The sequence below is a fragment of the Orbicella faveolata genome, unplaced genomic scaffold (genome assembly GCF_042242905.1).
Source record: "Orbicella faveolata isolate gen_17 unplaced genomic scaffold, um_ofav_v1 contig_26, whole genome shotgun sequence".
NCBI classification, from domain to species: domain Eukaryota; kingdom Metazoa; phylum Cnidaria; class Anthozoa; order Scleractinia; family Merulinidae; genus Orbicella; species Orbicella faveolata.
Window position 1 is genome coordinate 1,916,904 of NW_028301554.1, and position 26,796 is coordinate 1,943,699.

The 26,796-nt window shown below is 41.0% G+C and overlaps 1 protein-coding gene and 1 pseudogene across 2 annotated transcripts; both read right to left on the reverse strand.

Annotated features, from left to right (window-relative positions):
* Positions 1–899: 899 nt before the first annotated feature.
* Positions 900–23,205, reverse strand: LOC149107574 (nucleolar protein 6-like; annotated as a pseudogene). Its single transcript, XR_016209201.1, has 22 exons — positions 23,194–23,205; positions 23,030–23,109; positions 22,355–22,500; positions 21,494–21,697; positions 19,698–19,773; positions 18,481–18,582; positions 18,085–18,155; positions 17,740–17,917; positions 16,900–17,019; positions 15,628–15,776; positions 12,761–12,980; positions 12,195–12,321; positions 9,104–9,258; positions 8,093–8,253; positions 7,623–7,775; positions 6,771–6,868; positions 6,103–6,227; positions 5,719–5,811; positions 4,728–4,913; positions 4,338–4,439; positions 2,345–2,398; positions 900–1,100 (listed from the first exon to the last, which is right to left on the reverse strand). The product of XR_016209201.1 is annotated as a nucleolar protein 6-like (transcript).
* Positions 23,158–26,796, reverse strand: LOC149107575 (nucleolar protein 6-like). The gene is made up of 4 exons (XM_089295373.1): positions 26,716–26,796; positions 25,109–25,173; positions 24,145–24,324; positions 23,158–23,331 (listed from the first exon to the last, which is right to left on the reverse strand). Exons 2-4 carry the CDS (start codon positions 25,139–25,141, stop codon positions 23,263–23,265), a joined length of 282 nt encoding a protein of 93 aa, XP_089151499.1. The 5' UTR covers positions 25,142–25,173; positions 26,716–26,796; the 3' UTR covers positions 23,158–23,262.

Genomic DNA, 26,796 nt, shown 5'->3' on the forward strand with positions numbered 1-26,796 from the left:
ACAAAGCAATCAGCGTTTTCAGTACAGTAAATCATTCAGTTAGCTTTCATTGTACTCAGAATTCGAACTCACGGCCCGTTGTTATATGAATGATTATATCAATGAAACAAGAAAAAGTAGACAAGGGCTTCTAGTATCTTACAACTGAAATAGTTTTTATATATAGATGGATCTTTGAGTGGGAGGGGGGTGGGGAAACCGTGGGGAATAATAACCAGAATTTTAGAGTAATCTGAATACGCGTGTAAAGCACAAGTGTTATCACAAGCTTAATATAAGCAGGTCAAACCCTTCTGTGGTTCGAAAGGGGGTTGTTAGGTGTCATCCAAGTTCACCCAAAATATTTCACTTTCTGACAATTCTAGTCTTCTTGACAGCAGATATTTTTAGGTCACGCAAAGGTTCTTCCCAATAACAGCTGCCTCAACCTGAACCACGTTCGTTTGCGTCTTAGCCAATGACAGCTTCGCTCAAATATTCCTGAGTATGTGACGCCAAAATGTTCCCTGTACGCCAATCAAAAGTCGTGTCTTATTGTCATCCCAAGTGCCAGTAATGTCGCCTTTTTGATATGACGCACTCCGGACCGTTACTTGGGTGGAGCATTGCGTGACCAACTTAATAACGGCTTTGAAGGAGACCAGAACAGTTCTGGTCATTTTTTAAACAAGCTGACACTGAGTACTAGGAAAAGATTAAAAAGCCTAAAATGTTTAAGTACTAGGCGTACTAGACAATTAATTCGTTGCGATAACTTAAAATACATAGTCTCCTCCGCAGCCGTCTTTTTGGGATGTCACGCAACGCTTAACCGTTACATCCTAAAAAACAGTTGCGGAGGAGACTCTAAATATATATGGTTATCTGCTTTCATTTCAATCAAATAGATGGAAGTGTAATTATAGGTATTCGATTCCTTTAATAAAGGTGTTTTTGATTTCATCAGAGCTTTATTATTTCACTTTTACATGTCACGCTTGTCCTCTCTCTTTTCACGCATTCAACACTTCGATCTTCTTCACCAGTCCCTCTCCGATGGTCTGAAAATTAGACAAGATGGCTGATATGTTCGGGATGACCCAGGTCTGGCCCTGTTTGGACTGAATACAAAAAACGACTTAAAACAACAACAACAACAACGACAGCAACAACCAAAACAACAACAGCAACAAAAGTTATCACCACAACTAAACAGTTGCTTTACTATGAAAACGTTACTCGAGAATATCTCAATAAAACGATTTTTCGATTGATTGTCAAAAGCATTCGAAAGCTACATCGTAATCTTACCAACCTGAGCAAACATATTGAGTTTTCAACCAATCAGGAACAAAGGAGAAACCAATTGGGGCTTTACCTCCGTGCGTTTTCCCGCCCTTATCATCAGTTCCATATTTTCTCGCAATGGGCAATGTTTCCATGCTTTATCCCGTTTAGCAACGTTTGCAACTTTTCCCGCGCTTCCCAGCGTTTGTATGCTTTTTGTTGCTTGGCAACGTTTGCATGTTTTCCCGCGCTTGGCGTTGACTTCATGTTTCCCCGCGCTTCGCTTCGGCTGCATATTTTGGTTGGAGTTTTGATTACCCTTTGGGATCATTCACTTTTGCTGCGTTTTTATAGGTGGGGGTGGGGTGTTCGGGGTGGGGGTGGGGGTGAGGGTTGGGGTTTCTTACAAAAGTGAAGGAGAGTTCGTGGAATTTTGAAAAACAATCTATTTTAAACAAACTATTTTTAAAGTTAGCTTTTAAAAAAGTTAACTTTTATCCCATGAGAAGTATATCACCTTCACCTTTTACACTATAAAACAAATTGGAAGGCTGACCGGACAGCAGAAAAGGGTCAATTTAATACTGTCTATGGTGCCATTCTCCTGCTGTGAGATATTTTCCTTTTAGTTTTCCGTCGAGATCCCCGTTTATGCTCTTAGTCCATTTACGAAGTACATAGATATCACCGAATTGGACTCCACTCAGTCCTATTACCATTACTTATAATCCATCAAACATTTTCGCACGCGCGATTAGTCTAAACGCCTCACGTGACCTAATAATCCCCAGCTAAAACAGGGAAATAGCCGAGAATATTTCCCACTTTTCAAAACTGCGCGTGTTGCGAAAAATATTTGAACGATAATACATGTAAACACAATAGCCTCCATTTGACTTTGAAAATATGCTCGGATATTTGTCCGCGGACATTATCTGTTCCTCAAAGCTCACAGTTTTCCTCGAGCTACGCTCTCGGAAACCTGTGCGCTTCTTGGAACAAATAATGTCGGCGGACAAATATCCGAGCATATTTTCGCGCCAAATGGAGGCTATTGTTTATATATCTAGTTACCAACCTTTTCAGCCGTTTGAGGATTGATTAATGGCATCTTGCACTGCGCGTGTAACACCTGATAAAACGTGAACAAATTACAAATCAACAAGAAAGGATAAGGAGACAAAACAGTGGCAATTGCTGGTTTTCACTGGTCATGTGATCAAAACCAAAAATCGTAACCATTGAGTAAATTAAGTCAAGAATCTGGGATATGACAGATCGATGATATAATGGAGACGCCATGTTGGTGCCCCTCGGAGGGGCACCAACATGGCGGCCGTAAAGTAACAGAAACATCTGTCGTTGAGTTTCGCTATTGAAACGAAGCGTTATTACTCTTGAGCTCCGGCACGTTGAAATAAATAATTCTTCTAGTGCAAGAACTGTTCAGTTTGCGAAAACTAAAGCGAGAACTCATCTTCTGACCTACGCGACAGCCTAGCTAGGAAATTCAAATCTGCCCACAGTTACAAAACGAAGAACCCTGTCGAGCTAAGACATTTTAAAATGTCAAGTTTCTAAAGGGTCTTTTATATGATGCAACTGAAACCTGAAAATGGAAAGGTAATTTTTAATTTTGGAATATGGCCACGTCACATGAAAACCGGCAATAAAAGAATTTGACACATCAAGTTCTAGGGTTAGTAGATATAAAATTCTAATCACTCGTTTACAGATCTATTTTCTATGAATTCCACAGACTGGAAAACTTGTTTTACTCGGGTTATGTCCGCCCCATACCACTTCAACTTGGTAACGTTTTAGATTACTTTATGCCACGTTATGACATTGTTCCGACTTAAGCTGAGGGGGGTGGGGAAAAGTTGACATAGAACATGGGAACTTCGTGTCCAGATCCTTAGGACATCTTGGTTCGAGATAAGGAACATGTCATACTGCGTTCACATTAGGAATAAACATGTTTAGACCAATCACGAATAAAACATTAGACTGTTCGCAGCCATTTTTTCTTGTATTTTTATTCGATCGTTGAACGCGCGGGTAAAATCGCGAGAGCTGGACGCCAGCACAAAACGGGAGACTTGACGGGGTAGGGGGTAGATGGTCTAATAATTAATGAATGTTTCATCAGGAAAAGCGTTCACATCAGGCGGGGCTTTGAATGAATCATGATTGAAATGCGTCTATTTTGAGAATGATTGAAATAGTTTCGATACAGCTCAGACGAAAAATGTGAACTTTGAGTTCCTGTCAGGGACGAGACTTAAGAAGAAGAAATTGCCCGAGGACCAATAATTTTTGGATTTCCTGGCAACTTCCCCAGGACATTTCAGTGCCATTAGTTCCTATTACGCAAATTCCGAAATTTTTGATTGAATGGAACGCGCCCCTTATGCGAACAAAGGAATAAAAATTACCAACTTGCTTTTCACGAAACGGGTTTCGTATAAACAGGTTTTCGCTAAGCTAAACAAGCTTCGTTGATCGTGACAATGCAGTTTTATAGCTGTAGATGTCGATCTGGCTTTTGTTACTATGCCAACGTTGGTTTAGACAGACAGAACCCAAACAAAAAACTGGGGAAACGATGTTTAAGTGAGGAGCAGTTTTATCTCTGATGCTACAGTCATTCATATTTATGACGCGAGTACTTTAATCTGTTATGACACGGTATGGTAAAGGTAAAAGGTCAATCCTGCATACGAGCCAAGAGGTCTATCAGCTGGAGCTTATCCGGGTTTCTGAAGCATGAAGCGACTAGAAGTATCTCTACTACCCCTGGATGGGATGCTAGTCCATCGCAGGGTTGCCCCCAGCAATAAGTTTGCCGGTACCCATTTATACACCTGGGTGAAGAGAGGCACCGCGAGTGTCTTGCCCAGGGACAGAAGGCAATGTCTCCAGCAAGGGCACGAACCCGGACCGCTCGATCCGGAGATGAGCGCACTGACCGTGAAGCCACCGTGCCTCCCACAGGACACGGTATGGAGAATCTAGAAATTAATCTATACTAAGACTGAAGGATAAAAGACTCTAAATGCTGCCTGTACCTTGAACGGGGCCGGCACAAAACTCTGAGGCTTCCATAGAATTCCTATCAAGTCGCCTCCGTACACATCGTGAAAGAACAGCGCAATGTCAGAAAAAGCATCCTGGAAGAAAACAAAACAGAGAAACCAAGGAAACAGAGTATTTGTCAGATTGCAGTGGGTATAACTTCACTTCCGTTATTTACCGAATATTCCTTGCAAATAAAATTTGACATTTCGTTCATTGGATCAGAAACATATATATATAACTACTTCCAGAGGCTTTTCTCAGGGTGTTAAGATCAAAAAGGCAAATGTTTGCTCCATATTCTGCAGGGTAAATTTCGTAACTTAGGATTACTCAAATTACGCCAGAAACAGCTTAAGATTGCTCGTCGAATCTTTCCTTACCTTAAGTTCTTTAAGATACAACTGTGCAGGATCAAAATTTACGACCGGAAGTAAAACTGAAGGACGTGAAAACGAGGCTTCTGCCGGATGTTTCCCTTTATCAAGGGCCTGGGTTCTACGAGAGAGAAGACGACTGTGCAGATGGATGATGACGTCATAGTGATCCAAAGGCGGGCGGAAGATTTGCTGAGGAAAGTAAAGACAGGAGTGGAAGAGTTGCAGTGACGACCCGCGGGTAAGAACCAACATTTTTTGAAGTTTGGCAAAATAGTTCCTTGTATTTTGAGGTAGCTTTTTGGCATTCGAGGTTAAGTAGGTTTTTATTTGGTTCTTAATTTCCATGAGGGAGATATAGTTATTGATTACCAGAAAAATCAATAAAATTGGGTTTGGTCCTTAAATATGCAGTACTTATTCACTACCGTATCAGGTATTTTCTTGTAACACAAATTTGCCCTCTCAAATTCACATTCCTTGGTGAAAATGTTTTACCGTAATTCACATAATCGAGCTTGCTTGATCTTGCTTGGCTTAACAGGTTCTTATATCTTTGGGTATTAAATGGCAAATTTCTGCCAGTAGGTTCTTAAACCAATTGGTTCTTACAGGCGGGCTTTTACTGTATAAGCATGGTCTTCTTTGCTGAATATCGGCAATACGCTAAGTCTGTCTTGGGTGAGGGTCGGGCAAAGAATAAGGGGTCGGGTGGGTGGGGCAGTGTGCCATACACCATTCTTAGACAAGTCGCGTAAAATCCTTCTTTGCATAAGGCATCACGTGCTGCAAAGTGGCTAACTTGTGTTTGGGATAATGGAACCTTACTTAATTTGAATTGTATGACAGACATCACTTGTCAAAAAAATACAACAACAACAACTTAGAAAAACCCCTACCGGTGATACTGTTGGAAAGTACCTTACTCGAAAGGAATTAGGGTTCAACTTTTGACAGTTACCAAGGTGACGCCTCAGTCATCAGGTCATCGTCTTACCTTGAAATCGGTTGGCTGTAGTGCGCATGTTTCAATTTGACGTTCTAAGATCAAGTGTGACTCCCTTGCCAGCTCAGAGAGTCTGTTGACAATCTATAGCGGGAAAGACATAACATGTAAATACTGATTAAAGTGTAGATACTGTTCTAAATAATGCACAAGACGTTCTACATGTATCTACTGGTAGTTTGGAACGCGCGTTAACCTTGGTGTTTTGCAATTCTATAACGAACAAAAATCCTATTTTCTCAGTCTCTTTCAGTGCCAACTTCGGCCTGATCTACAGTTAATTCTTCGGTGCACAACATGCTCACATCCTTACAATAGACTAAATGAACGATGAAAGTAAAAAGTAAGCGAAATAGTCCAAACAAATCAGCTGACCTGTTTAGAAGGCTTATCTTTGGTCCACATAGAGGTGAACTTGTCTTTTGGAGTAGCGATAAATATTGCTGGAAGTTGCGTTCTGTTTTTGGAAAACTTGGCGGATATTTCTTGGTAGTCAGCCACTAAGGAGAAAAAACAACACAAGTACATTTAGGTAAGCATTTTCCACACGTCCAAGAATCAACATATCGATTCTCCTCACTCTCTTTAAATCAACATGGGAGACTTTGATTTTTGGTCAGTTGGTCACCATAGTTTCAAAGTTGCTGCGGAGAAAAACCCAAGACAATCACGGTTTTGGTGAACACTGTCCAATGAGTCAACATATCTTTTATCCTCACTGTTGTTCATACATTCTCTTCAAATTAACATAGGAAAATTTTACATTTGGTCATCACAGTTTCCAAGTCGCGGCTGCTGAGAAAAAACAAGACAATCACGCTTTCGGTTACAACTTCCCTTAGGAGTCAACATGTCAATTCTTCTCACTGTTGTCCATATATCCCCTTCAAATTGACACGGGAGAATTTAAATTTTTGGTCAGCACAATTTCTAAAATGACTGCTTTCTTCATTTCCATGCCCTTCTCGCTTGAAACTTGTGAAAAAAAAAAAAAAAAAAAACTGAAGAAGTGAAAGATAAATAACGATACCTCATCCACTCACCAGAAATGCCGTTGTTAAAATTTAGAATGACAGGAGTTGTTTCCCAGTCGGTTGAAGAAAGAAGGTGAAGAAATCGGAGAAATCCAACCAGGGGAGACCTGTAAAAAGGAGTATTGTCTAAACTAAACAAATTTTCTGCAGTAAATACGTATTTATAATTACAAATGCACTTATTCGTGAGGAAGAAAGCCAAATAGGCGAGAGTCGATCGACTTCTGCAAAGCCCGCGGGCACCCCCATATCAAAAGAACAGCGGTGATCGTCGGAAAAGTTAAAAAGAATCTCTAAGAGGTAACAGGATCCTGTTTACCGGGTGTGGCTTAAATTCTTTTCAACTCTAAGAGGTACTAGTTCGAAAACAACACATTAACTGACGAGAGTTGAAAATACGACGCGCAGCGATGTATTTTTGACGAAATTCAAGGTGTTTGGATAGCCGATGAAACAATCGCGAGTGTTAAATATATCTTCCCAATCAAAACAAAAACTAAGGAGTAAACGGAGAAGTACAATCGTCAAAATCTATGCTAATTAAGAGCGGGTATCCAAACCTCCCTCATGGTTCTGGTATTCTTTGTTTTAACTTGATGAATTATAAATGAGTTTGAAAAGAGGATTTTGCAACTCTGAAAACACTCTTTTCTACGTTGGAATGTTAAATTAATACTCCATTTTCGAGTTGCCTTTTGCCTCTGTTTCACAAAAGGGCTCGTTCAAAACATTTCATATAAAATTGAGTTGGATTTACATGAAAATCAACACGTTGGTGCAAGAAATGATTCCGAAAAAGATTCTTTTCTAGTCCTCACAGAGGCGAAAAGAAACTCAGCCGGAAGTGGCTTATTGCGTTACCTGGGAGGAGTAAAGGGGACTGGGGAGAGGAAGAGAGAAGCCACCAGTAACTCAATACACTCATCAGTCACGTGATCAGCCATCAGTTGAGCGGCCACCCAGCGTTTGGACAAACGGATAGTTCCGGTAAATCCGCGGTAATGCTGTTGTATGCTGCAAAAACAGAACAGCAAAACGAAATGATAAGTACAAGTGCGGCCTTGCCAGTTTGGTTTGTCACTCGCAAACATACACGCTCCTGTGAATTTTGACCAGAATAGAAAGGATACATGTGTCTTATCAACCAAGCGAGTGGTTTATTCGACAAACTCAATGACCTAGGCAGTTTTAAATCACAGTTAGTTAGTTATTAATATCCCATTGTATTATTTTTATTCACATTTTTACAGTTGGTGTGATATCTTACGATTTTTAGCGACTTAACTAAGTGTATATGTGGATGTAGAAGAGTATTTCTGAACAGTACCTACCCATGAAGTGTGCTTGTTAAGAGCGGCAAATGCGTTATTTCCCGTTCCAGTTCTTTAGCTTTCTTCTCGCAATCTGTTTTAAGCTCCTGTGTGATTTCATTTTTTTGAAGCAACACCATTTTCCGGTAATGCATAATCTTGATTCTAAATACAAGGCCATCCTGCCGGAGAAAAACACATGAATTTCATGCTGGGAAGGTTCTCATCAGCTCACATGTCAAATTTAGGACGTTAGCGATAATTGTTTCTGCACATCCTTACTGCGCACGAAAATTCACACGCCACGTCATGCATGAGAGCGCGCGCTAAGTAATAAAATGAACAATGATAGAGCAGATGGCCCTTGCTATAGCTTTGCCTGGATTTAACGATCTTGGACGTTCGGTGACCCCTACTTTTCTTTCCAGAAACAGATTTTATTTACAACTATCTCCACATTGTCCAAAAATGAACAAAAAAAGCAATGTGGGAAGTTAAAAAAATTTTAAGAGTTCTGTCCACGGGATATCGAATCTTGCCATCTTGCGGCTGCAAGGCGCGTGAAACTATGGTCGCTAAATGTGAACTTGTTCCTTAAGGAACCTCACCAGTTGACTAAGTCCACTTAAACAATATTTGGCAGAGAACACTTCACTTCAAAGATCTAATTGCAATATTTTTGGGCTTACAGACACTGTGGCCTTATTCGCTAACGAAACGCAATAAAGAGGTGTCTGTTTCGATCCCAATGAAATTGGACCCACTCAAGTTTGTACCCCCTCCGTTCTCAAAATATTTTCCGTTCACACTAGCCGGCATTTTCGAATTCTTCCCGTTTGAAGAGCGTTTTCAAAAAGCTCCGTTTTCATGACGGACTAGTGTGGACGGTAAACCTAACCATAGAAATAAAGATTGGTTTTCAAATTTCTCCACCGCAGTGTGGACTAGACCTTAGATGAATCCTATTTGTGGAAAGCCAGTTGGTTTTGTTGACGCGTTAATCCTTTGAACCGAAATTTTTTAGTTACTCACCTTAAGAACATCTACATGCTGAGGCGAAGCCGTAGTTACAAGCGAACACTCGCTTTTCAGCAACTTAGCAAGTCTGATGTGAAAAGCTGCTTTAATGTGTTGAATAGCAGCTAGATCATCCGGCCATTTACCACTGGTCTCGAACTGTAAAACAACTTGGAGAAAGCTAGAACTTTAGACTTTTTCGTTTAACATTAAATGACTAAATTTACAGCACCAAACACAAAAGACATTTTAGGAATGGAGATTAACTTTTTAATACAGGCTAGTGGCATGTCAGATTTTACCAGCCAGAACACTGAGTTTTTAACTCGCCAGATTTTCCACTAGTCAGATTTTGGTTCCAAATTTTCCTTTTTTTTTTTTTTTTTGAATGCTTCATTACAGCTTACAAGATATCAAATCCTTGAAACGTTGAAAACTATAGATATTAAAGTGGTTAAAGTTAAACAAATTCCAGAGATATACCTTTCGTAATTCCAACTGTGTTTAATTTTTACAACCTTATTTGGCTATTTATTGCAAATAACAACTCTGTCAAGTTTCAGTTTCACGAAATACTAGAGGCTGTTTTTTACTGGCCTAAGAGTTATAAAACACAACCTGCTAGCCAAATCTGAACTTATACTGATGTGTTATTGCTATCAGTCTCCATAATTACATTTTTGGGTCTGCAAGACTTCAAACAAAGAGCAACAAGCAACTCTAACTTGCTGACAGCACAATACATTACTCTTAGAGAAAGTAGTTCTTTCAATTTTTCACAATGTTTTTATCGCCATAATCTATACACGCTACTCACTAGCTTGTTCATGGCTATTTTTCTGTTAGGGCCTTCTGTTAGGGCCTCCAGACTTGACACTTAGCTGTGGACAACTAAATGTTATCGACAACTAATGAAAAAAAAACGTTGTGTGTGAGATGAGATGTCGACAACCAAACAATTAATTTTTAGTTGTCGACAACTAGGCAGTTTCCCATTTCGAAAAAGGAAACTGCTTTAGTTGTCGACAAGTACGTTTTGACCGTTTTTACGTGTGTGGGAATCATTGGTCTAGTTCTCAACAGCTATCGAAACATGACACACATTTGAGCATGCGTCTTGTGTTTTGGGCATGCGTAGTGAACGTCAAGCTCTCGCTGGCGTGACTTAGTTATGGACAACCAACACTCCATAGTGTGGAATGCTCGTGTAACTAACGTTAAGCCGAAAAGACGCTTGGGTAAATTCCCAAGGTTCTTAGCGCGCGCTCGGCAAAAACAGGTGTGCTTGCTAACGCCAGATGTAAGGCAATCGAAGTTATCTTGCTCGTTTGTGACAAAATAGATTATTTTTTCCTTGGATCCTTTAGGATTTAAGACCAGTTCATTGCCCTTCGTCGCTGGACAAAGGTATTTGTAACTCGTTTTCGCTCTGATTTATTGTATTGTCGTAAGATTTTCTTGTATTTCGGCTTGCACATGTACTCGCGAACGGTTCAGTTTCTCATGGAATTTCGTCATGTATTTGCTTTCTAGTTTTACGGTTCTATCCTACTGAGGAGATTAAAGAATCTGTAATTCTGCCAGCTATGTAATTGTTGATTGTCCTTTGGATCATTTTGGATGAATTTGGAGTCTATTTATCGAGCGAAAGGTCGCCGGTAACAGCTCGCATGGAACACAATTAATTGTCGATAACAAGTACTTGTCGACAACTAAATGTCTAGTCTTTGGAGGCCCTTATATATCATAACTGTATTGGAATTTATGAACTTTAGATCACGAGCTTACGCGAATTATAATTTAATGTGTCCTTGGTAGAACAGAGAAGCGGAAGGAAGCAGGACCTTTCAAGTTCATGAGGCAAAGCTCTGGAATGGAATTCCTCTAGAAATACGTAAAAAGGACACCATCGGTTCCTTTAGCTCGGCCATGAAAAAAACATTTCTTAGCATAGTGTTGTGAATAGAGATATTCATGTGCTTTGAATTAATTTTTAATTCTTAAGGTGGCCGAACACAGTTTTCAAGAGCTTCTGCCTAATTCACCATTACTTTAAAGCTATTTATGCTTTGGCGCCCGTTTTTTGCAAGAGTCAAGGTTAACCACAGAAGGGTTTATTCTCACATTTTCGCTAAGGTAAGTGCTGTTGCCATGGCAACGGGGCTGGTTAAAAACAAGGCTTAAAAAATGGGTTTTGTTTATTTAAAAAAAATTCAGTCGCTAGATTTTTTTCATCATTTGCCCACTATGAATTGACATTAAATCCCTTCTGTCAACACTGTTCTAATAAAATTTTGACATAGGCGACTTTCGTAATTCGCCGTAAATCGTTTTCACTGCATGTTCTGTATTATTAAAAATTCCCTATGTCAAAATTCAGATTTTTTGCGATAGATCATTCGCGTGATCTCTGAATTATTTTTTTGCCAAATTTCTTGAAATTCTAACGACCGGATCGTTAGAAATCGGCAAGTTTCTGCAAAAGCAATGGGTCTCAATTTTTCGAGCAACTGCGCATGCGCTGCAGTTAGCTGGGTTCTTTCGGTAACAAAGAAAAAGCTGAGAATTGCTGGGTTCTTTGCGTCGTTACCTTTCTAACATAGCGTTGTAATAAAAGACTAAAGGCATCAATACACTGCGTTCAATAATGGAGAAAATTAGCGCATATAGTGCGGATGTTGAGTAAATAAAATGATCACTCTATTGAAGGCATGTTTGTTTTTCAATCCTTGTACGCGCGCTGAATTGCATCAACAAAAGTGCGCACGAAAACTGTGTTCGGCCACCTTAATAATTAATTTTATATATATTTTAAATGTAGATGTAGAGATGTTTTTGCAATTAATATTCCTACTTTGTACTATTCTAAGTTATTTTATAATTACCCATAGATGTTTAGCACAGAGGGTCACTAGTTTATCAGTTCATACTGTCATGTGTCACCCTCAGTAAATAAAGTTCATTAAAATAATAATAATAATAATGATAATAATAATACCAACTATTATTATTATTATTATTATTATTACCATTACTATTATTATTAAACTAAGGTGCTGTGAAGTCGCAGCCATTGTAAGAAAAATGTTCTTTTATAGACTCTCACCTTCCATGGCTGGACACCAAATTGTGTGTTTTATTTCCGAAGGAAGGAGTACATTGCACGCCAACCTTTCATCACCAATTTGTGGCTTAACTTTGCTATTTTTAAAACAAGGGCTTGGTGGAAAAACCTAGACAGAAGAACAACAAAGCCTCATAAATCTTTCTTATGTGCATACTTTGGTCTACAGTGTAAGTAAGGCCTCCCAAATGCAAAGCTTAGGGTTATTTTGTTTCACATGTAGCCCTCTAAGGCAAAAAAAAAAATTTGAAATGAAAACTTTTTCCACTACATGTAAAATGTGCATCCCCGCTGAAAGCCGTCCAAAGGAAAAACCTTTTGAACAAAATAAGCAAAAATCTTACTATCGTCATTTTACAGTATAAGGCAAATTGCTTGTAACATCTTTGCCAGGAACCGATAAAAATTCTGCTGGATGGAACTGATCTTTATCAGTTTTCCTTGTTGATGGTTTTCTTTATTCTCAGCACCTGACTGCTTGAGACTGTACTGACATTGTAAGGGGAAACTGGATGTTGATCATAAAAACTCCTAAGTGTTTTCCCTACCTCTGCTCCCCTGAAAACAGAGCTAATTCCCTGAATCGAGTTGACATTGAGCGGCAAATCCAACGCACGGATCTGTTTACACAAAGCATTGTACACCTGAATCACTCTCTGAGCTTCTTCATCACCTGTTCCACTGTCACACGATGCACCATGTGTCTGCAGTACACAGTCCAGCTGATTCACAACAAAAGTCAGCAATGCTGGATCAACACCACCGTGTCTACAAAAAAAATTGAGTTTTAATAAACTTTCCCCATGCTAGTGGGTCAGGTAAAGGTGGCATCAGGGGAGGGGGTGAGGAAGGTGGAGGGTGGAAGGGGGAAAGCGGCAGGAGGAGGATGGAGGGGAAAAGTGGAAGGAGAGAAGGGAGGGGGGAGAAGAGAGGGGGAGGATAGAAGGAAAAAGAGGGAAATGGGGGAAGGGGGGAAGGGGGAAGGAAGAAGGAGGGAGGGGAAAAGGGGAAGAAGAGAAGGGAGGGGGGAGGGGGGGGAAGAGAGGGGGAGGATGGAAGGTGAAAGAGGGAAATGGGGGAAGGGGGGAAATGGGGAGGGGGAAGGGAGAAGGAGGGAGGGGAAAAGGGGAAGGAGAGAAGGGAGGGGGGAGATGAGAGGGAGAGGATGGAAGGGGAAAGAGGGAGATGAGGGAAGGGGGGAAGGGGGAAGGGGGAAGGGAGAAGGAGGGAGGGGAAAAGGGGAAGGAGAGAAGGGAGGGGGGAGAAGAGAGGGGGAGGATGGAAGGAGAAAGAGGGAGATAGGGGAAGGGGGGAAGGGGGAAGGGGGAAGGGAGAAGGAGAGAAGGGAAAAGGGGAAGGAGAGAAGGGAGGGGGGAGAAAAGAGGGGGAGGATGGAAGGGGAAAGAGGGAGATGGGGGAAGGGGGGAAGGGGGAAGGGGGAAGGGAGAAGGAGGGAGGGGAAAAGGGGAAGGAGAGAAGGGAGGGGGGAGAAGAGAGGGGGAGGATGGAAGGAGAAAGAGGGAGATAGGGGAAGGGGGGCAGGGGGAAGGGAGAAGGAGGGACGGGAAAAAGGGAAGGAGAGAAGGGAGGGGGAAGAAGAGAGGGGGAGGATGGAAGGGGAAAGAGGGAGATGGGGGAAGGGGGGAAGGGGGAAGGGGGAAGGGAGAAGGAGGGAGGGGAAAAGGGGAAGGAGAGAAGGGAGGGGGGAGAAGAGAGGGGGAGGATGGAAGGGGAAAGAGGGAGATAGGGGAAAGGGGAAAGGGGGAAGGGGAAGGGGGAAGGGAGAAGGATGGAGGGGAAAAGGGGAAGGAGAGAAGGGAGGGGGGAGAAGAGAGGGGGAGGATGGAGGGAGAAAGGGGGAAATGGGGGAAGGGGGAAGGGGGAAGGGGAAAGAGAGAAGGAGGGAGGGGAAAAGGGGAAGGAGAGAAGGGAGGGGGGAGAAGAGAGGGGGAGGATGGAAGGGGAAAGAGGGAGATGGGGAAAGGGGGGAAGGGAGAAGGAGGAAGGGAGAAGGAGGGAGGGGAAAAGGGGAAGGAGAGAAGGGAGGGGGGAGAAGAAAGGGGGAGGATGGAAGGGGAAAGAGGGAGATAGGGGAAGGGGGGAAGGGGAAGGGAGAAGGAGGGAGGGGAAAAGGGGAAGGAGAGAAGGGAGGGGGGAGAAGAGAGGGGGAGGATGGAAGGAGAAAGAGGGAAATGGGGGAAGGGGGGAAGGGGGAAGGGAGAAGGAGGGAGGGGAAAAGGGGAAGGAGAGAAGGGAGGGGGGAGAAGAGAGGGGGAGGATGGAAGGGGAAAGAAGGAGATGGGGGAAGGGGGGAAGGGGGAAGGGAGAAGGAGGGAGGGGAAAAGGGGAAGGAGAGAAGGGAGGAGGGAGAAGAGAGGGGGAGGATGGAAGGGTAAAGAGGGAAATGGGGGAAGGGGGGAAGGGGGAAGGGAGAAGGGAGAAGGAGGGAGGGGAAAAGGGGAAGGAGAGAAGGGAGGGGGGAGAAGAGAGGGGGAGGATGGAAGGAGAAAGAGGGAAATGGGGGAAGGGGGGAAGGGGGAAGGGGGAAGGGAGAAGGAGGGAGGGGAAAAAGGGAGGGAGAGAAGGGAGGGGGGAGAAGGGAGGGGGAGGATGGAAGGAGAAAGAGGGAAATGGGGGAAGGGGGGAAGGGGGAAGGGAGGAGGGAGGGGAAAAGGGGAAGGAGAGAAGGGAGGGGGGAGAAGAGAGGGGGAGGATGGAAGGAGAAAGAGGGAAATGGGGGAAGGGGGGAAGGGGGAAGGGAGAAGGAGGGAGGGGAAAAGGGGAAGGAGAGAAGGGAGGGGGGAGAAGAGAGGGGGAGGATGGAAGGGGAAAGAAGGAGATGGGGGAAGGGGGGAAGGGGGAAGGGAGAAGGAGGGAGGGGAAAAGGGGAAGGAGAGAAGGGAGGAGGGAGAAGAGAGGGGGAGGATGGAAGGGGAAAGAGGGAAATGGGGGAAGGGGGGAAGGGGGAAGGGAGAAGGGAGAAGGAGGGAGGGGAAAAGGGGAAGGAGAGAAGGGAGGGGGGAGAAGAGAGGGGGAGGATGGAAGGAGAAAGAGGGAAATGGGGGAAGGGGGGAAGGGGGAAGGGAGAAGGAGGGAGGGGAAAAGGGGAGGGAGAGAAGGGAGGGGGGAGAAGAGAGGGGGAGGATGGAAGGACAAAGAGGGAAATGGGGGAAGGGGGGAAGGGGGAAGGGAGAAGGAGGGAGGGGAAAAGGGGAAGGAGAGAAGGGAGGGGGGAGAAGAGAGGGGGAGGATGGAAGGGGAAAGAGGGAAATGGGGGAAGGGGGAAGGGAGAAGGAGGAAGGGGAAAAGGGGAAGTGGAAAGGGGAAGCTCACCTTCAGTTTCCATTGCATGGTGGAATGCTAGTCATTATGCCATGCTCCAGCTGTTAATAAAGCTTAAGAAATAATTTTTCACCTTTGAAGAAGATGTTTAATAATTCTTCCACAGATAGTTCTTCTCTCTGCCATGCTGTTGCAGGACCAAACCACCGCCTCAAGAATAGAACCATCTTTCAATCGGCGCAACTCCGATTTCTCACCCCAAAATGCACGGAAAGATGGAGCCTGCCAGGACAAAAAAATAACAACAAGTGAAAATGCGTCATGTGCAGTTTAGGAACAAATCTTTTCCTTTGGGAGGAGGAGAAAAATTTTAACCAAACATGAAGATTATTTCCCACCCTTAAGTTCACCAAGGATATTTTTCAGCAAACACAGGATCCTAAGGTCACAAGGACTTTTTCAGTCTTTTTACTTCCATTTTGGCAATTGTCCAATCCCCTACAACCATCAAGATCCATCCCTTATGAACTAAAGGCAAAATAAATGAAAAAGTATTATCAAGTGGAAACTGAGACTCCACAGGGGGGGAGGACACACAGGCAAAGGGAGGGGAGGCTGGATGGAGCTTAAAGGTACAGGAAGCAGATCAGATTTTTCTCAATATACATTTGTATCTCATTTGCAGCTGAAAACTTTGTTTCATTTTGTTTTTCTGATATTGAAAGCTGGATACATTGTACTGTATGTCAGGGTTCTGGTTAATTTACCAATGTACATATGTAGGGTGTCAAGATATGGAATTCCAATGGGTCAATTCCCACTGCTCCAACCAAATCATTATAAATTTTCTATCAATTTGTTGGGTCATGTACATGTAGCTGACCTTGTTTGCCCTGAGACCCCTTACTTGTCTAGAACACTGGTACATACATAAATAAAGAACACCACTGACCCTCAGTGCTGTCAGCTGAGTGTCCTACATGTATATTGACAATTAACAACAGCGTACATTGCACATACAATAAAACAGATAACCACTGACCCTCAGACTAGGAGCTGAATTAACAACTAGCAGCGTACACTGTGCATACAATAAAACAGATAACCACTGACCTGCACATTGACTACACTACACAGAGTACATGCTAATAGAACAGATAACCACTGACCCTCACATTAGGAGCTGAATTAACAACTACCAGCGTACACTGTACATACAATAAAAGAGATAACCACGGACCCTCAGTACTGTCAGCTCAGGGTCCTATGTACATTGACTACAATACACAGAGTACATGCCAATAGAACAGATAACCACTGACCTTCAGTACTGTCAGCTCAGGGTCCTATGTGCATTGACTACAATACACAGAGAAACATGCCAATAGAACAGATAACCACTGACCTCACTACTGTCAGCTGGGGGCCCTGTGTCGAGCACGGCATCTGCATGGTCAGAATTCAGTAACAAGCCCAGTGTCACACTGCTTTGACTTCTGGAGAGTGGAGCTTTGTTCACAGGCCACTACATTAAAAGAGCACAAGTTTGAAACAACACACTGTGTGTTTACTACATAAAGAATCTAAATCCACAGTGGTTCATTACATACTAAAAACTAATTCCCTATAGCTGCAAAAGGGTATTACACTTAGAAAATAAGGTTTAGCTGGGTGTATACATGTAGATAACCTTTGCATGCTTTAACTAACCATCAATTTATAATACTAACCAAATGGTAAAAATTCTGATGAATTCATAATTTTTGTTGTCAATATCAAGACTTTCAGCACCAACTGTTGTAAATCTATGGCAAATTTATTATAAAAATTCTTGTAATTGAAGATTACAATGAATGATGGAATGAATAAATTGCAAAACAAATACATGTATGTTGTAGTTTCCATGTTGCCTTGTATCAAGATAATTTAAGCACTAATTGTTGAATGCAAGGAAAATTTATTGCAAAGATTTCTGAAAATTATAATGCATGAATAGTTTCCAGTTGACACAAAGACTTCTCAAAAGGTACCAATGACATCCAAAAGATTTCCAAAATGTGACGTATGAACTTCTAAAGATTCTATATTTAATAGTATGCAAACCACCACCTCAGTTAAACTCCATTGTCAACAAACAACTTCTCTCTACTCAGCACCAGACATTTCTTATAATACTAGTTGGAAGAAGTTGCTAAAATATCAAGACAAATGCAGTTCCCCTGATGATCTCCTAAATTTAATTCACCTGAAGTGGAGTTTGTGGTTTGAAGTAAAGCATCTCTACTCTCTTTCCCAGGCCTCTAGTGACAAGATGAAGCAGCCAATCAGTGACAACTGGGCTCCAGTCCCCTGGATGATCCATAAGGTGACGGAGAAGACCATTTCTCCTGCAGACCACTTCTAAAGCACTGATATTGGGAATTCTGCGAGAAAAGTGATTGAGTATGGGTGAATCGTTAACACAAACCTGGACCTCAAGTTCTGCCCATGGAACGCTGATTACGTACTTCCAGAAAATATCCATATGTCCCCCCAATGTTAAGGGATTTTTTTCCAAGACCTCCCACCCCTTCGTTTCAAAGTTTCCTACATTTCTTCAAACTTTTTGGTTTCACAGAAACTTCCTAACCCCCACCACACCCCCAGGAAATTCAATCCCATCTGTGGGAGGAATATGCATGTTTTCTGGAACAGCACATTTTGACACAAATCCTTCCCAGCAATATGATGAGCCATGATCACAAATAATTTCACTGAAATTGTACATATGTGCACAGAAAATTGAAAACAATTTATTTTTAATTTAAATTTCCTGTATTACCTACACGTACATTTAGCAATGAAATCTATCATGTTTTGACAGCGGTTGACTTGCTGGTAATTCCTCTGTCCCATCAGTGAATCTCAGGGTTCTTTAAACTCAGTCTTGAACATTTAAAGTTGTATGTCAAATTAATGTTTAATACTGACAACACAGTTCACTTACTTTCCTGTATTGAGCCGCAGTCATCCCAGCACACAAGTTAAGGTAGCCAGATGGATCAACGAACACAACATCAAACCTGGAATGAAAATCTGCCTTGGAAGGCTGTAAGAACAACAAAATAAAGAAACACTTTTTTAACTTTGTAGTGGTGGTGACGATTGCACATGTTATTGACTCTGAGAGCTTTGCTGGTTGGGGCCTCAGTCCCTGGGGGTCTGGCCTACAGGAGTTTCCCGGATTGACTAAGGGGTGTTGGCAACCGGGAACGAGTATTATGTGACAAAGCAATGCAAGTGGAAAATTAGGGCAAAGAAAGATTAGGGAAGATTAGGGCAAACTGTGAGTGAAGCTGTGAAGTTGAATGAAATCAGTGACTATTTATTATGGATATCAGAACCCAAACTGTAGGGGAATTCACAAGACTAAAGGGGCAAAGGTCCTGGTCTTCCCAGCTCAAGCCTGGAGGGTAAGTAATGGGCTAGTCTTCCAACCCTGTAAAACATAATTGATTGCAAAAACCTTGAGCACGAGGACTGATACATGTATACTGTGCCATTTTGTGGCATGAAGAAGAAAGCCAATGATGAAATGACAGTCAGTCCAAAACAACATTTATCTGACATTTTTAAAAACCTCTTTAGAACCTCTAACTGCTTTACTGTGCACTGTCCTGAGAAAATACTGAGCAAGTACATATATGTTAAACCTAAAAAACGAAAGCCAACTGGGAGCTGGTCATGTTCCCAGCTCCCAGTTGGCTTGATACATGTAGCTCAGTTGGTAGAGCACTGCACTGGTATTGTAGAAGTCACTGGTTTGAATCCCGCTCAAGACTGATAGTTTTTTTCAGGCTTTAATTTCACAACTGCTTAAAAAGTTGTGTATATAACTGTGATGATCAGTCATGTCTTCATATGTAGTGGAACCCTGTTAATCTGACAGTCAGCATGCCACAAAAATCTGGTAGTACATGTATCAAAGGCATTAGGCTTGTTACCTAAATATTACGTATTTATGTCTCATAAACCAAGCGCAGGGCCACACTGGGGAAAAAATCATCCTCGCTGCTTTAAACAACAGACAATCTCACTGTAGGGTTGGTTTCTACTGTTTTATCTAATGTATGTACAACAGTGGTGCTGGAGTAAACAATGTCTTGTGTACAGATGCAAGGGCTAGTATTTAATAAATAATTCAAATCTACAGAATCAGCTTACCACATTCCCTTCTTCAATGTCTTCTCTGGTCATCATTATTCCATCTTTAGTCCAGTCAGTGGATCCTAACATGATTCTAATGAGCATTTTAGAAAAAACAAATAATTATGAATTATTAATTTGAGTGTTGTCATCTCTGTCAGACAGATTACAACATCTAGCTATTAAATATCTGGCAATTTCTTCAGGGGATCCCAAATGTATTAAGCACCACTGTGGAAACTCTCCTTTCTTTGTCTTAGTGGACTTAAAGGGCCTCCACAGACTAGACACTTAGTTAATGTTGTTGACAACTATTTGTTTAAGACAACTAAATTAATTTTTATCAACAACCAATTGTGTCCATAGTGAGCATTCCACACATTGGAGTGTTAGTTGTCGATGTCCAAGTCAGCTCAGCAAGACCTTGGGAACATTCACTATGCATGCTGAAAACACAATACGCATGTCAAAGGTGTGTCATGTTTTGATGGTTCTGGACAACTAAACCAACATTCAGGACTACACACAGGAAAAATCGTCAAAACGTAGTTGTCAACAACTAATTAAAAGCAGTTTTCCTTTTCGAAAATGGAAACTGCTTTGTTTTTGACAACTAAAAATTAAGCATTAATTTTAGTTGTCGAAAGCTCATGTACGTTACATTTTTAGTTGTACCATAATATTTCGGTGTCGATAACAAAATAGTTGTCAACAACTAAGTGTCTGGTCTGTGGAAGTCCTAATAATCATTGGAGGTGTCCTCAACAAAAGGATAATAAAAGTCATTTTAATGAAACATACTAAATGTAGAACTGCTCTTGATTCCCCTTGATAAAATCATACACAATGTACATCTTATCATAAATCAGATTTACATTGTTCATCATTTGATAATCCAATTCTTAAAACAGAGTTTGCACTACGTACTCAGGAATGATAGGAATTCCATGTTTTTCATGGTACGAACTGCTATAAAACTACATTATATAAGGCAGTCTTTTTCATGGTGTAAAAATTGATCCTTTAAAAAACACGGTCTGAGTATTTCACTTAACATTACCAACTTAAAAAGTTCCACAAGTTTTCCAAGGGTAGGTTGGAAAAAAGAGAATTTTCAAGACATTTTCTAAGACCTGAAATGGTTAAGTCTGCATACTAGCCAAGTGGCCCATCAGGCCAAAGCTTGTCCCAGTTTCTGTAGCATGAAGGGACTAGGAATATACTGTATTATTTTCTACTCCCCCCTGGATGGGATGCTAGTCCATGCCAGGGTTACCCCCAGCATTAAGTTTGCCATTACCCATTTATATACCTGGGTGGAGAGAGGCATGGTGAGAATGAAGTGTCTTGCCCAAGAACACAACATACATGTACACAATGTCCCCCGGCCAGGGCGTGAACCCAGACCACTCAATCTGGAGACAAGCGCACTAACCATGAGTCCTCCCATGGGACTGAAAAGTACATTTTAAAATTCCAGGAGTATTCAATGACTTCTAGGAGCAGTGCAAACCATGTTAAAGGTTGAGCCTATTAATGATTCTTTTTATTCTCATCACTTAATGTCTCCTTGATAATGCATGAAGTTGTAAGGAGAAATCATATGTTGATTGCTTTAACCAAGGAACTGCAAAAAAACTCTCAGAATCTGGTATGAGCTCACGTGCTTGTTGATCTTTTTAACTGACAGTAAATGAGAGATCAACATAGACGCTAAACATCCCCCACAACGGCCTCTTCCCTGTGTGAAGAAAGAATATTAGAAAGTGGTGTCACCACTTACACCTCAGTCCGAGTTAACTATAAAATTTTACAAGACAAAGTGTAAAATGGAAACAGAAAATGCCAAAACCTGATCAAGTTCGCACTGATGCAGCCAAACTTTTATTAGAGCCACTGCGTCTTTCATTCCTGGGAAATCAGTAATGCACTTATACAAATGGTGAAGGTGCTGCTCCAAGAACATGTCCGACAACACCAAGGCATTGTACTGTAATGAGGTGTTGGTACTCCTGTGTCTAAAAACATAACACAAAACAAGAAAAGAATTATTGTTAATAGAGGCCACAACATTGCAAATAAATATTAATATTTATTGTACATGTAGCAATGTTTTATATATAATATGTACTCAATGGTTTAAAAAGTTACTTTTAAACCCTGAATGTGTGGTTTGAGAAAATATCCATACCCACCCTAGAGCTTATATTTGTTGAGAGCATCGTAATTTGGAAATTCCCAGTATGTGGGAGATCTCAAAAGCGAAACATTTTATAGAAAAGTATGAAGTTATACTGGAATTTCTGGAGGGGTGGAAGGGTTCAACCCAAAAAACCTTCATAGGGAGGGCATACAACTTTCAAACTACATGTAATATAAATAATTTTTCACAGAGAAACACAATACAATTCCAACATCCCTTCCAACTTGTACAAGATAGTAGTTTATTAATGGTAAAAGTATCAAAAAATGTACCAGAAAATGAAAACTGTTCAAAAATCGAGATGAGCAATATTAAATGATTAAGATTAGATTTACAATCAATCTGTATGCTACAATATAATGTACAGCTGCATTACAAAAGTTTGTTTTCCTGACATCTTAGCCACTGATAATTAATTAAAAGTGACTCACAGGTTGTTTTGCCAATAACAAATTATAGAGTTGTAACCTACCAGCCCCATCTTCTGCCACGCCCTCCTTGCCATTGAACCAGTTCTGTCTGACATTATTCTTTTTTGGAGAAAACCTCTGAGGTCTGAATGTACCCACTGATGAACAGGGATGCAATTTGATGACAAACTGTTTCCCAGCTTTATACCTATGAGAGGAATCAGTTGTAAGCACTTTTTATTCAAGAACATGTCAAATTTGCAACTTGTGTGAAACTTCCTACTGCACCTGTAGGTGTAGGGGTATATTATGAGTTATTGACCAAGGGGAAGGTCAAATAAGTACAAGGAAAGAAAAGACCATGTATACTAATATATGACAGTACACTTATCCCCAATTCTCTGTGATTTTTAAGGGAATGGCATTGTTTGACAAAACATATCTTCGGAGTCTGTCTTAAACAAAACACATTTTTGGAGTCTGGTCTTAGCAAATAATGATTATTGGAAACATCCTCAGAAATCTTTGCAGTGTCCTCCTGAAGAACCTTTGAAAGTTTGATCTTTTGATATACATGTAGTTGTGCCTTCTCCTAAAAATCTTGGCACTTACAGGTTAAAAATCTCTTGCCTGTGACTCGAAAACGTTGCTACTCGGCAGAGGCTAAAATTGGTTTTTCGGGTGGGGAGAATTTAATCCATTGAACAATATGAAACTCAGTGCAGGTGCAGGGTTACATGAGGGCGATGGTGATCCATTCGACTTTGCACCTGCACTCACCTTGCACAGTGGCTTTTACAACGGATGTTTCAAACCTCTGTGGAGGAGAGAGTACATACAGTATTTAAGCGGTGTTTAGTTACTAACCTTTAGGCTTGACCAGAAGGATTGGTCTCAGTACCTCACCATTCATGTGCCTGAATTGAACACTTTCAAACAATGAACTCTTCATTAAATGTGCTGCTATGATTCACAGATATAACTCAGCACGTTTGTGATGGTATCTCAGGTTCAGATAGTCCTTCCGTTGAAAACACTCCTAATGCCAAAAAAATATTACAAGCTTGCATTAATTTCACTTAATTTCACTTAGTTATACACACTGTACGTGTATATATGTAACACGCTAGAAACTTAAAAAAGAATTCAACTTTGTCCGAGAAACATCTGTTGTATTATAATGCATTCAACATTGTACATTTACATCTATGTACAACGTACATGTAGTGCTCAATATTACATGTATTTGTGTACGCACAGTAGGACTACTCTGAGAATTAGCCTAGAAATGGACAGAATGTTTGTGTTGACAGCGTAGATCTATATTAATATACCATAGCTTATTTACATGCAGAAAGGCTATGACCTACTGAAGTTTCATAAAAGGATGTGTGCATGACAATGATGAAAATTTGTAGACACATAAAATTGCTATTGAATTTCACGGAAGTGAGAGATGGAAGGAGAAGCCGTAAATCTAGCTAGTGAATGTACAGCACTCATGGTCTTTTCTTTCCTTCCATTAAAGCTTCTTCCGTTAGCTTTAATTCCCATTGTTTTAAAATAAAGGCTATCTCTCTCTCCACCTCTCTGATCACTGCGCTGGACTGATGACACAAACTACAAGTCAATCACCTACAAGTTCAATTACAACACCATTCATTTCTCCCTTTCAAAATGATAACAGTGAGATTGGAGGAACTCCAGAATGAACCTGCAGAAAGTACCTAGCCAACCCCTTGTAGCTTGCCATGTTCAAATTGTGTTCCAAAGTACAATGTACATGTACATGCATGTACAGTAGAGGAGCAAAGAAAGAACTAAAATGTCAAGCAATCATAAAACCTCTCACCTTCGGCATCTCCACAGCAATATCCACATTCAAGTCTGGTTTCGTTCCTGTCCCAAGAAGATAACTTCCAACAACTTTGACACTCTCTGGTTTCCGAAAACAGAACTTTCCTCTCACGGGTGAGAGGGTTGGGGGGAGAGGAAATCTGGTTCCCCTTGGAAGACATGAGTGGTCTGCCACCTGCAGAAAAGTAGGTGGAATAAACTGTTAATAGACCATATTCGTATACCTTGTGTTAGACTGGAACTAGCTTGCAATGGAGGCTCACGTTGGGAATATCATAAATAAACGGCATGCAACGCATGCAGAAGCGATGAAGTTTAAAAATTGTTCCTAGAAGATTGGAACATGAGCAGACAAACTGATTCTTAAACTTTTGGGTTAGAAATTTTAGGGGTTTACATTTAGGGTAGTCCATTGGTGGTTCATTCAAGTAGTTCATGTACCAGGTCTATCTTGTTAGTCCACGTGCTAGGGGTCAGTGAAATGTACCAACCCAAATAAAAAGCACTCCGCTGAAAAGTTCCTCTCTCTGAAATCAACACCTTACTATCTTTAAAGATATTTGGCAAAGCTAATTACCTCACCGGAAATTAATTTGTTGTTTTAACCATATACTTTTCCAACAGAAAATCATTTTCTCTTGACTTGTCATATCCCGTGTGCGACCCGCTTCAGGGAGTGGGTCATGTTTCCAGCTCCCAGTTGGCTTGAGAGCTCAGTCAATTGGTAGAGCACTGCACCAGTATTGTAGAGGTCATGAGTTTGAATCCTGCTAAAGACTGTTTTTTTTTTTTTTCAGGCTATAATTTCACAACTGCTTAAGTTGTGTATATAACTGCGATGATCATGTCTTCATATGTAGTGGAACCCTGTTAATCTGACAGTCAGTGGGCCACAAAAATCTTGTGTACAGCTGCAAGTATTTTAATATATATAATTCAAATCTGCAGAATCAGCTTACCACATTCCCTTCTTCAATGTCTTCTCTGGTCATCGTTATTCCTTCTTTAGTCCAGTCAGTGGATCCTAACATGATTTTAACGAGCATTTCAGAAATAAGAAATAATTATGAACTATTAGTTTGAGTGTCGTCATCTCTGTCAGATAGATCACAACATCTAGCTAAATATCTGGCAATTTTTTCAGGGGATCCCAAATGTACTAAGCACCATTGAGGAAACACTCCTTTCTTTGTCTTAGTAGACTTAAAGGGCCTCCACAGACTAGACACTTAGTTGTTGACAACTATTTGTTTAAGACAACTAAATTAATTTTTATCAACAACTAATTGTGTCCATAGCGAGCATTCCACACATTGGAGTGTTAGGTGTCGATGTCCAAGTCAGGTCAGCAAGACCTTGAGAACATTCACTATGCATGCTCAAAACACAATAAGCATGTCAAAGGTGTGTCATGTTTTGATAGTTGTGGACAACTAAACCAATGATTCAGGACTACACACAGGAAAACTCGTCAAAACGTAGTTGTCAACAACTAATTAAAACCAGTTTTCCTTTTCGAAAATGGAAATTGCTTAGTTGTTGACAACTAAAAATTAAGCGTTTAGTTGGCGAAAGCTCATGTACATTTTTTAGTTGTGCCATAATATTTAGGTGTCGATAACAAAATAGTTGTCAACAACTAAGTGTCTGGTCTGTGGAAGTCCTAATAATCATATATTGGAGGTGTTCTCAACAAAAGGATAATAAAAGTCATTTTAATGAAACATACTAAATGTAGAAATGCTCTTGATTCCCCTTGATAAAATCATGCACAATGTACATCTTATCATAAATCAGATTTACATTGTTCATCATTTGATAATCCAATTGCATTCTTCTTAAAACAGAGTTTGCACTACGTACTCAGGAATGATAGGAATTCCATGTTTTTCATGGTACGAACTACTATAAAACTATACTATACAAAGCAGTCTTTTTCATGGTGTAAAAATTGATGCTTTAAAAAACACGGTCTGAGTATTTGACTTAACATTACCAAGTTAACTGATAGAATTTTCTTCTCCTACAAAATTCCACAAGTTTTCCAGGGGTAGGTTGGAAAAAAGAGAATTTTCAAGACATTTTCTAAGTCCTGAAATGCTGCATACGAGCCAAGTGGCTCATCAGACCAAAGCTTGTCCCAGTCTCTGTAGCATGAAGGGACTAGGAATACACTGCATTTCTACTCCCCCCTGGATGGAATGCTAGTCCATGGCAGGGTTACCCCCAGCATTAAGTTTGCCATTACCCATTTATATACCTGGGTGGAGAGAGGCACAGTGAGAATGAAGTGTCTTGCCCAAGAACACAACATACATGTACACAATGTCCCCCGGCCAGGGCTTGAACCCAGACCACTCAATCCGGAGACAAGCGCACTAACCATGAGTCCTCCCACGGGACTGAAAAGTACATTTTAAAATTCCAGGAGTATTCAATGACTTCTAGGAGCAGTGCAAACCATGTTAAAGGCTGAGCCTATTAATGATTATTTTTATTCTCGTCACTTAATGTCTCCTTGATAATGCATGAAGTTGTAAGGAGAAATCATATGTTGATTGCTTACCAAGGAACTGCAGAAAAACTCTCAGAATCTGGTATGAGCTCACGTGCTTGTTGATCTTTTTAACTGACAGTAAATGAGAGA

What these genes read in the sequence shown, in the direction of transcription:
- LOC149107575 (XM_089295373.1), bottom strand. Translation starts at nt 25,141, where the DNA reads ATGACCAGAGAAGACATTGAAGAAGGGAATGTG. An exon ending in ACATTGAAGAAGGGAATGTG is followed by an intron (nt 24,325 to 25,108) that starts GTAAGCTGATTC and finishes ACTTTTCTGCAG; the next exon opens with GTGGCAGACCACTCATGTCT. An exon ending in TTGCTGTGGAGATGCCGAAG is followed by an intron (nt 23,332 to 24,144) that starts GTGAGAGGTTTT and finishes TTTTGGCATTAG; the next exon opens with GAGTGTTTTCAACGGAAGGA.